The sequence below is a fragment of the Tachypleus tridentatus genome, chromosome 2 (assembly GCF_004210375.1).
Source record: "Tachypleus tridentatus isolate NWPU-2018 chromosome 2, ASM421037v1, whole genome shotgun sequence".
In the NCBI taxonomy this organism is placed as follows: Eukaryota; Metazoa; Arthropoda; class Merostomata; order Xiphosura; family Limulidae; genus Tachypleus; species Tachypleus tridentatus.
Window position 1 is genome coordinate 64,567,152 of NC_134826.1, and position 12,325 is coordinate 64,579,476.

The 12,325-nt window shown below is 30.5% G+C and overlaps 1 protein-coding gene across 1 annotated transcript in view; it reads left to right on the plus strand.

Annotated features, from left to right (window-relative positions):
* The first annotated feature begins 392 nt into the window (after window positions 1-392).
* Window positions 393-12,325, plus strand: part of LOC143244014 (importin subunit alpha-3-like) — a 41,053-nt gene continuing 29,120 nt past the window's right edge. The window contains exon 1 of the mRNA XM_076487956.1: window positions 393-584. Coding sequence (XP_076344071.1) covers window positions 522-584 — 63 coding nt within the window. The 5' untranslated portion in view covers window positions 393-521. The remainder of the gene's footprint in view (window positions 585-12,325) is intronic.

Here is a 12,325-nt window from a genome sequence, read left to right on the forward strand (position 1 = left end):
CACTGCTAAATTAGGAACGGCTAGTGCAGATAGCCCTTGAGTAGCTTTGTGCGAAATTCAAAAAACAAACAAATAAACAATCGGCCTTGCTTATATCAGATAGCCCACTGTATATATCGTTTTGCACTTCTCGACAACACTAATAAATTTTTAAAATGTTATAATTTTAGCCATATTTTTCTTAACGAGTTAATCTTGACAATTATTTATTGCATAAACGATAACACTTGAAGTGTCAACTTATAAAATTGCTCTTGCTGAATTGTTAAGAATTGTAAATAATGTTAAACGTGTCAGATTTCAGCTAGTTAGGTCAGCTGATAAATAAACTCCGTCAACACTACGAAACAATTGTTTTCTTCAACTCGCCAATCACGTTCTGAAAATATATTTCGTCAAACTCATCTTGTATGACGTCGTGTGCATGCTATAGACCGGCATTTCGAAAGCCGTGTGACTTTTAGTAATTGATATTCGCCTACTGTAGTCTAGCAAGAATTGTATTGTGTAAAAATATCAGCATGGCAGATAACTTCTGTAAGTCAAGACTTCAACATTTTAAAAATAAAGGAAAAGACCAAGATGTGAGTATGGTTTTAAATTAACTAAAAAGTATGGCCGATGGCGCAGTAACCTTTGTTGGTCGTACAATGTGATACTAATAACTGTGATGAAGGTTGTCCGCTAAGCCTAAATTTGTAACGAAGGATAATGAAACTAGAAAATATTGATAAAATATTTTGTAAATTGTGTAACTTGTTTGATCTCGGTGTGTTCATAAGTATATTTAGTTAACTTTGAATAAAAAACGTTTTTAAATCATAAAATTTAAAAAATACGAAATGAAACTTCAACATTTTGTTAAGCCTAATGTCGAAGCATCATACCACAATGGTATTACCGAAGCACGTATGAAGATCATAATAATATATTTCTAATTAATATGTGTAAGGTCAAAAACAGAAAAGGCCCGCCTGATATGTTTTTTCATATGTTCACATTGGTCATTATCGTAGTGCGTGGACATGAAGTTTAACTTAGTTCTAAATTTCAGTATTTAGGATGTTAGCCTGATAATGTATAAACAGGAAAAGACCCTCATAAGTTCGTGTACCAAATTTGGTTTTAAATTTTGATTTTTCATAATTTTCGAATTGTTTTAATCTGTGTAAGTTTTAAGACAGTTTAGAAATAAGTGTTAGATTGGGAAGAAAATCATATATTTCTCAATGAATTATGAAAACATGGAATGCCAAACTGATATTACTATTTTTGACTGTTATAATGCCTTTGCTTTCATGTTCAATGTTAACCTAAATAAGTATTGTCAATCAGAGAGAGGAACTGAGCAGGATATGTTTTCATCCCTGTGTATGTGTACATGTGTTTGTCAACAAGATTTCTTAAAAATAGCCATATGGATTTTGACAAAAGGTGGTATACATTTGAAGTATGATTTAACTTAAAAGTGATTAGTTTTGAGAGTTAAATATTGTCAACACTGCCTGGCAGAGGTGTGCACTCTCAGAGTGCCCCTCTAGTTTTTACACTGATATCAACAACTAATGACATTCCTTGTTAATGCACTTAGTTCTTGAAGGCTGTTTGAACAGTTGTTTATATACTGTTGGTATACAGTAGCTAGAGATGCTAAAAACTTGTGCAAAACATTTTTGATTAATTTGTACAGTTTCAATGATGTTTTGTTTTATGTTCATTTCCTTTTATATATTTTGATACGTTTTATTTATTTTTACCTTTTTACTGGACGTTTGGTGCAGATGGCCTAGCTGCTTTGTGCCATAAAACACTAAATCAATCAATCAATAATTTGTACACCTTATTATAATCTTGTCAAATGGAGCATATGGCAGTATGATACATTATGTTAATTGCACTTAAAAGTATGTCTGTGTTGTACTTTGTACAAATTGTAATATCACAGAGGAAATATCTGTAGATGAATGTTCTGTTTCAATATAGTAGATAAGTTTTTAATACTGATATAATAATGCTTATATAGTGTATGCTACAATTTTCAAAGAAAACAATCTAGCTATTTCAGCAGTTTTTAACAGTTCTTTCATCAAATCTGTAATGATCTTAATGTGGGGAATCTGTTCAGAAGTATGCCTTCTTTTACACTAATAGTAAAAGTAATAAAAGGTTTGAAAATGCTGCTTATATCTTAAAATTTCTAAGAACCAGTGGTGTTTTATTAACTTCTTTTCTACATTTCCTCTCCTTTTGGTAGTCAGGGTACCATAACTACACTATATTAGTGCCTTATATTAGATCACAAGAACTTTCTTTTAAATAAGTTCATGAAAATGTTACTTTCATAAAGCCAAAAGTTTTTTTCAACATTCATGTATGAATTCTCTTTATTTTCACTTATCAATAGTAGAACTTCTTTTCCACAATCTGTTTTAGTCAGCAAGAATAACTAGGTCATTTTGAATGAGAAAAATGTTCTCATAGAGTTAGGCAGTTAGTGGAATTTGCTAACTGATTAATCATCTGGCTCATTAATCAGTTATTCTCATGTGATATTGCTAAAGAAAAGCTAATTTGTTCATTATTTTTGCATGCAAGAATTTTGAAATGAAAAAGTTAAGTCTGTCAGTCTCAATAGCATGGGTGCAAGAGGTCTTTTAAGTTACTTCTCCGAATGAAAGTTTCTTACTAAGAAGTGGTATGAAGTGAAAGAGACATATTACTAAACAATGAGTTGAGTGCTACTATACTTAGTAGTAGGATGTAGCTCATGCATGTTTCAAAATTATTCTAAGATAAACAGTTGGATAATGTTAGATAAAAACTGTGATGAAGGTTGTCCGCTAAGCCTAAATTTGTAACTTGGATAATGTTGTAAGTTAAGGGGTCAATACTTTGAAAAACTGTTACTCAAAAAAAAAGTATAGTTGTGAATGAATAATGCTGTAAAAATAAAAACTTTGTATTCTATGTTTTGAGAAAACAAAAATGTGAAGTATGTGCAAAATTAATGTTTATTAAGTAGTTTGATCACACAAAGGTTGTGTGAAAATTTTACGAACTGATGAAGATATGAATATATTGTTCTCTAAAGAAAAGGCATGAAACTTAAGGGTCAGTTCATTTTTATTCAGTCAGAGCAATTACTGAAAAAACCTTTTTTTCCACTAGACCTAATGGAAGATAATTTTAATAATTTGTTTACATATAATTGATCATAGAGTATGTTTTAATAATGCTGTGCATAGTATAAAATAGAAAGAAGCAAATTTCTAAGTTGTGATTTTGTTTTGTGAATTTTTATAAAATGATTGTTATAGCATCAGCATTTGCAAGTATCAATTTTATTTTGTTTTTATCTTATTATTGTTTACAAAAAATGTGGTGTTTATATTTACTGTTATAATTTATCCTGTGGTTAAAAGGCTGATGTGAATAAATGTCTGGTTTACAATAATACTGCTTTGTAAGCTGTAGCCCTATTATCAGAAAGTTGCACATTCCTGGCTGACTTGCACCGTAAAACAAATTTGAGAAACCTTGGAGCTGTGTTTTTATAAATGTAATATTCCACAATTGAGAAAAAATAAATTGATAGTTTACTCAGCATTAAATAATACATTCATGCAAGTATAAAGTAGTATAATAACTAATTTAAAAAAACTAAACAAATTTGTACTCTATTTAAGAATAATGTAGTAAAAAAGTTAGTGATTGGTGCTACTAGTCAATAGAGTAAAAAGAAATGAGTTTAAAAACCTCAACTGAAAATGGAAAGGTAAGCAAGGCACTTGACAACAGGAATTGAATCGGAAAACCTGGAATAGTGAGGCAACTCGTGCTAATCACTAAACCCATGCTGACATAAAGCTGCTCAAATATGAGTTAACAGAAATAAAAAAAAACTTGTACTAAAAATTAGGTTTTTATATCCATGACAAACAGCACTCAGGTAGTCCAATATGTAACTATACAGTTAACAACAACCATAACAGCAGTAGTTTTATTACTTGGATAATTGGAGTAATTCAAAATTGTTATCCTTTATAGGAAACAATGATGCTTACCATTCTTGTAGATTTTACTTGTGTTTTTAAACTTTTCCATATAAGTTTTTATTTTATAAAACTAAATTTTATTTTGATTTGAAAAACAATTCCATCTGTCAGTGTGTAGTTATTGGCACACAATAAAAATTTATCTTTCACCATATTAAGATTACAAGCAAGCTAACCTGATTTATATTTTTGTTATATGTTGTTACCACAATTTGTTTTGTTGAACTGCTTTCCCTATCAAAATAGTTAATTAAACCTAGAAAGCTTAAAACAAAACTTCATACAGTCAGGTACTAAAAAAATTAACTAAGCCTACCTCATCTTGTTTCATAACATTTTGTTTTCCTTGTACTATTTTAAAGTAAGTATAAAATGATAATCTTATTTTAAAAAATTAGACTGTAGTTGTAGCGAAAGCTGTTCAGAAACAAATATTTGCTGAACTGTAAGCTTTTTTTGTTTTACAGTTGAAAGAAAACTTGTATTTAAATAGCTTCATTCTTGAAGCTGACAAAGGAGGTTGAGAAACTAATTTACTGCAAATTGATTAAAATATATTTTAGTTACAGGGATAAATTATACTATTTTAGCAAAATTATTGTGACTTTCCTCATGAGAGTGTCACATTGTGCTTGAACAAAATGCAGAAGATTGGCAGATATTAACAATTTTGTTGGCAGCATGCTGGAATCGAACCAAAATTAAAATTTATTTTTAGAGGGTCTGAAATTAAAATATACATTATAATAAATACAAATAAATTTTCAACTTTGAAGTATTTTATTTCTCTAATGACTAAATTTTGCTCTCTGTAACTTTTGAATTCAGTGGTGTAATTTTGTCCTTTTGAATACACTATTCATCCAGATACAGAAGAGTTAAGTACCTCAAATTGAGAGGAGTAAATTCAACACAGTCATCACTTTATGGAGGTTGGCCAATAAAATTGGACTAGCAAAATTTTCAGTTCAACAGTTACCCTGAGCTACAGATAATTGCTAGCTTATAATTTTTGTGTAACTTTATCAATTTATGGTTGGAATGATCTACCATGCTTCAAGTTTTATTACAAATATATTGGTATTTTCTTTTGAACTGACAAATTGTCCATATTTGGTGGATCCCATTTTTATTTTGAATGCATTTTGATGTGTTAAAAACAGAAATGCATATTCATGTGGATGTGTATCTTATCTGAAGCAATGAAAAAGTAAAGCTAGTTCCACACTTTTAAGGTGTTCATAGAGTTATAGTTGTCTGCTAATTTAAACAGTGAATAATGTGTTCTTTAGAAGATTAGAATTTAATGCATGCTGTGTAAATGGTCAAAACATTGAGGGTCTGCTAAGCTTTTTTTAGTGTGTGGCGAGGGTCAGAAAGTTTTAAAGAATGTTATTTCACCTTTTAGACTATAGCAAACCAACTTCACTTTGTTGTAAATCTGTATAATGTTTAAATGTAATTGAAACTAAGCTAAGACAAGAATATAAATGTTTTTAGTATGTTCATCTTGCTTTGAGAAACCTCATGATGTTAAAGCATTGAGAAATTGGTAATCATGATATAGGCATACTTTGTTGTAATATAAATTGCTATAATATTTAGTAATGGGAAAATAAGACATTAGAATTACCATGAAAATGAATTTGCTGAGATTCTCTATGGTTCTCTTGTATACATAGTTTGTTATGAATATTATAACAAAGCTACTAATGTTGTCACACATACAGTTTCTGTTAAAATAAACATTAGTATTGGTAGTATTTGATCTGTGTGTTGCACTTCACCTGGGTTGATGACATCTGGTTTTAGAGTATTGTATTATTAACTGTGTGGTTAGTTGCTTTTATATATAGGGTTCTCAATAGCATGGGAGTATATTTCATGCATAAAAAAACTCGTGAGTACCTTCACACACACACGAAAAAAGTTTAAAAATAAAAAACATTAGTATTAGTGTTATAACTAGAATTATCACTTATATTAGACAGTTACATTTGAAGGCAGGTGTTAGGTACATGTACATAGCATCCATTACAAATTGGCTTGAATTAAGTAAGCAGAAGCTAAGCTGATAGATGGTACATAGTTTCATGCATGTGTAGATACTTCAATTTTGAGAATTTCAACAAAATAAAAATAGTTCTGTCAGTTTGAGTTGGATATTCATGGGTAAACTGGCCACTTAGTAATTTATCTTATCTAAAATAAAAAAAAAACCTTTGTTTTATAGGTACAGAGTTTGCAATGGAAAGGGAAGAAATATAGTACACATGAAATGTTTAAAATAGGTTTAAATCAAGTGGAGAATAAAGAAACAAGACATCTGATTCTTCTCACAACCAAACATGATACTAAACTTATAAAAGAAACTGTGAAATCTCTTCTTTCTTCTACAAACATTCACTTGACTTAAATCTATTTTAATTTGCATATTTAATTTTTTCTGGCTGTAATTTTTATAATAAAATTGTGTACTTCTTGTATATATCAAAAGGAATGCAATTATTAAGCAACTTGCATGTAAAATGGGCAGTAATTGATCACAAGTTACTTTTCATTGCTTCTCTGAGGACAGTTACCTTGATTATTAGACTAAAAGATGTGTCCTTAGACTTGTAACTATTACCTAGTGGTCATGCACATGTTTTAAATTGGTGAAAATTGATAGTCTTAATTTCTAATCCCTATCACAAATATCAACACATACACATGTAGTGCTGCTAAAGAGCCAGAGAAACCAGAGATTTTCCCCGGTAAAATATGCAACTGCACCTAGCTACTTTTTGCAGAGTAACCATTGGATGTACACAATTAATAACTTAATAATTTATATTTAAATACAATCCTACCCCTTTCTTTGTAATTCAGTGTTAAAAATTTTTTTCCATGTTCTGTTTTTAAGAAATTTGTCCAGTCAGTGGCTGGGGTATATTCATCAAGCCATTTTACACCCCCAGTGTTTTTGGATCATAGGATGAATTTTAAATTTTTTGGTTTGTGTGTACAAGTTGTACAAGTTTTTCTTGTTTGCAAAATATTAAAAAGAAGAGTAAATGTGACTTCAGAGGGTTTTTCATGGTTTTTTGGAATATTTTAAGTACATTTATCAAAATATTGATCATTACTTATGAAGAAACAGAAAATATTTGATTACAATTTTAGTTCAGAAATTATTAAAATTTTCTCTTCATATATCTATGAATGAATAATGTGAAATTGTGAATAGAATTTCAGATTTTGTCTTACCTGAGTGTTCTAGTAGAAAAATAACATTGTGGTATGTGCATATATAATATTTGAAGAAGAGATGATTTCCATATATATATTCACTGAATTCCAAAGAAATTTTTTTCTATCATTGACCATTTTTATTTTATCAAGAATAAACAAACTCATAAAAACTGCAAAATGCAAAAATTGAAAATTTCTGTGTATTTCCTCATGGACCTAATAAATCTCCATACCAATTTTGGTGAAAATTCATTTACACCCTGCAAAGTATTTACATGAATAGGTAACACATTACTGTTATTTATATAGATGGTGCCAGTGCATTAAATCTGCATGTGATGCATTCGTGAAGTCATATCTCCACCCTGAGAATGGAGAAAAATTAAGTTTTCTGTGACCCTTATTGCAAATCTACATGCACCACAGGATAAACATTTCATGAAGTTGGGGGATGTTCATTGTGTAATAGTTTTTTCATTTCTTACACAAGTTATACAAAATTTATTTTTGACATCTATATATATATTTTTTTTTTTTTTTCTGTATCAGACAATTACAACACATCCAAACTTTTGAACATCTTTGTCCATAACTTTTCCAAGACTAACTCCCATCTGTTCAGAATGATTGTGGTCACTTAAAAATAAATTATGTTCAGTATTTCTCATGTGAGACACTGTAAAAGTCAGAGAGAGAGAGATTTGTATCTTCATTACCCACAAGTAAATTATTTACTGATATGAAGGCATCATGGTTAAGATACATAATTTCCAATCTGTGGATCACTTGTTTGGATTCCATCACCAAACATGCTCACTCTTTCAGTCATGGGAACACTAAAATGTGATAGTTAATCCCACTATTCATTGGCAGAGGGTATCCCAAGAGTTGACAGTAGATGGTGCTATCTAGGGTAACCAGATTTAATGCATGAATAACTGAGATAAATTTGTTTTAATGGAAGTAACCCCCTCAGCAGCCTACAGAAAATTTTGAAATATGTACAAAAAAAATGATGAAAGTTTTCTAAGTACATTTCTTCAGATATTTTTCCTTATACACACATTTGTGATTAGACATTTTTAAGAGATCAACAAAACAGTAAAAGTAAAACTTGAATATTTTAGCACCAGTAGAAAATATTAATATCCAGTAATCATATGTGGTATCTTCACAGTTACAGGTTCTCTAAACGTGTGAATTAAAACAGGACAGAAGAGCAATCTGCAGGCAACCCCTTTTATGTTTGTCACATTGTCAATGTTTTTAGTAGCTTCCAATGATGTTGACCTCTCAATTTGCAAGTACCTTGTGTGCATGAAAACTTTATAGATTCACCTTGGTATGTGAATGCCTCACATTTAGGCAAATTTTTCCTTTTTTTAATTTGGATAAATTAGCATCCTGAAGCCTTTTTTTGGACAAGAGAACAGCAGGTTTAAAACATATCTGGTGGCCCTATAGTTAGCTACCTAACATCCTTCTGTCTTATGTAAATTAGGGATAGTTGATGCAAATAGCCCTAGAGTAACTTTGTGCAAAATTAACCAACAATATTACTCATATGTAATGTATTAATTTTTACTGGATGCAGAGATGCCAACCATTACGATTTGAGCGTAATCATTATGATTTTGGTGTATACGTTACGACTATATGCTCATAGAGACAAATATTACAACTTGTTGCAACTCCCAAATTGTTATATATTATATAGGCCACTTTATAGAATAAAGTGATAAATTGTTCCCCCAGGTCTTGAAAGGGGTGAAAAGAAAATTTCTAGTGAGATACAAATAAGTTTTGATAATAAATAAAAGACAGTCCAAATGGCTACTTGCGATAATCATCTTTGTGCTTCAAATAATAAAAAATATTTGTATCTCTGACATCTACCAATAGTTTGAGTGCGGTGCTTCTCCATACTGTGTACATGGGGTAATCCGCAGTTACGTCATCAGAGCTTGTCAGCCAATCAGCATAAATGGGTATTTCTCGTTTTCTAAGTGGCATAGAAACACCAATGTGATCATTCACAAGATAGAAAAAAAGAGACCTCATTCACCAGATTGTCTTGTTTCTGGCAAATCTTAAAGGACTAAAACTGTGAATCAAAAATTTAGGAAAGAGTAGAGTGCAAAATATCTAGTCATTGCATCAAATGTCAGTGACAATCATACGTTTTGTACAGTTTGTCACATCGATATTTCTGTGGCGCATGGTGGGATAAATGATTGTTCCAGACATACAAAATCGGCATCTCACCAACAAAAGGCTGAGGCGAAGACAAAAATGGTGCAGATAACAACATTTATGAATAAGAATTCAGAATATGAAACCATAAATGTAGAAGTGATGTTCACGCAATTTGTCATTGCTCATAATTCACCCCTAGCTGTAGCCGATCATGCAGGACATCTATTCAGAAAAATGTTCCAAGACTCTGATATAATGAAAAAATATGGCTGTGCTAGAACCAAACCTACAGCCATTGTACTAATGTTGGGTTGTGAAGATGAAAAAATTATTTCAAGCATACTTACTAACAGTGTTTACAGTTTAGCCACAGATGGATCCACAGACATGAATGACTCAAAACTGTATCCAGTGGTTGTACAATATCTGTATGAGCTCTGTCTACAATCATTACACTCAGTCATTTGAAATAGTTGGCATCTCTGTGGATGAAAGAAAAGAAATAATTATGTACTTAAACATGAATTACTTGATTAGCTAACAAAATACATCAAACACACATACATGTATACAGTAGGTATTTTCAAGATCTATGCTGTCCAAAAGTACTATACATTGTACAAGTGATGTAATTCATTCAGCATGCCATAAGATGTTTATTCATGCTTGGAAATTGTCAATTTCATCATAGTAAGATTGCAAGATAAATCTCTACATCTGTAGAATATAAGCTTTTGTCATAAGAGTACATCACAAAGATAAGCATAATTACATCTTTTTGCTAAAGTAAGTTCATATGTTATAGAAATAACTGGTGAATGAATACATGTACAAATTTTGTCCTACAGATATCACCTAGCTTTCAGGTATTTATCTTATTTTGGACAGTCTTTGTTTCACTGATGGAAAGTCAGATTTTAAAATTCTTTCAGTTCTGTAATAGGCAAAGTGTTTTGACCAAATATATATATGATCAGTAAACTTGCCAATGGATTTGACAAACAAAACCAACCTATGTACACTCATCTTCTATTATTGATGCTTTGTAAACACACCAACATTATTTATAAAATACAATGCAACAAACAGAAAAATGCAAACTAGATTTTAAGAACACAAAAAGTCACCTTCACATGTTTTTGAACACTGCAAATCAAACACAACACAACCATAGAAAACACCCAGATACTAAGGAAAGAAACATATAAACAAATGCAAAATCAAAGAAGCCCTACTTATACAACAAATAAAACCAGAAATAAAAACACTTTTTATACTAATTAATAATCTAACATTTAACTCTGTTAAATCCTGTATCCATTTATACTCTCATCACTAAGATGCACCCAGCAACAGTCAGTAGCAAACTTTTTGTTAACCTGAAGATGACTAAGAAGGTCAAAATGTTCTCTGCTTTATGAGTAAAAGTGTTAATATTCATACCAGCTGTATTGAGATGCACCATACTTGGTTTCAACTTGGAAAGTATATAAAGGTTAGATACATGTAAACATTGTTTTGTTTATAATAGCTGTTGCACCAAAAATGTTATATTCTGGAAATCTTGTATATGTTACAAAAGGTTATGTTTGTCTGAGTGGAAATGATTCCCATTTGCAGCCCCTGCTTCCAACACTGCATTTGAAAAACTATGGACATGGACAGAGCTCAAAATTCAGGAGAACAAGCATAAATAATGTTGATGTCAAATTTTGCTTCACAAGCAAGATATTCTACACTGAAATAATAGCAACTAATCACACTATCTTTCATACTACAGAATGTAACATAAATAATAATGTAGATTTACTGTATACGGTTGGTGAGCAGCTCTCAGCATGACTGAAATGTTTAACAATTACTTTTCAGGATGGGTGATATAAGTTGATCAGAACTTTGGATCTGAGTGAAACCAAGAATACAATACATTCAACTTTTTAAAGTCTGAAATAATTTAAATTTGTAGATTAACTTAATCTTCCATCACTGGTGAATACTTTTGCTTATACTTGATAAGAATCAGCAGTGATGTGAATTAAATTACTTTTTTAAAATGTTGAGAAATTGGGAGAAAATGCATTTAAAAGCATGCATTGAAGCTGTTTGCTTACTATTGAGTCAAGTTTGGTAGTTTGTATTTTAGCTGTTTCAGCTAACCACAATAGTTAAAGTTTAAATCCACACGAATGGAACAGTGCCAGATTTATATGGATAGTAGTTTCAACATTTCAAATGTTCTCTTCAGTCTGATGCTAGAATGAAAAGGATGTAAAGTTCCAAAACTAACATCCAAATAAATTTAATATTGTTCCATTAATGTGATATTTAGTTTTATTGTGAATAAGTTTACATATTATTATTTATCTATTATTGCAGTAGTTAATATTAACTAGTGATAAATTATATTGCAAAAAGATTTAGAGATCATTTTCAGACACATGCTATAATGATACTATTGAAGCATTTACTTGTGACATTATTTGGCCAGTTTTAATCTATGACAAAATCCAAAAATGAGTGTGTGATACCAGATACATTTGGGGACATCCAAAGCCCCTACCTTTCATATCACTTTCTCATTGGATGTCAGTGGATACAAAGATCTATGCATCCATTTTTATTTTTTATTATTTTTTTAACAAATGAAATCAGTGGTCATTAAACTAATTACAATGCATCACTGATTTTATACTGACTTGTCCAATCACATTATGTACATTTTTATCATAACATTTCTGTTATCCAAAATGTTTCATTTATATACTAAAAACTTTGTACATAGCAAAGTTACTAAGATTTTGATGAAAACGTCCAGAGTACGTTACAAAGTTATTATTGTT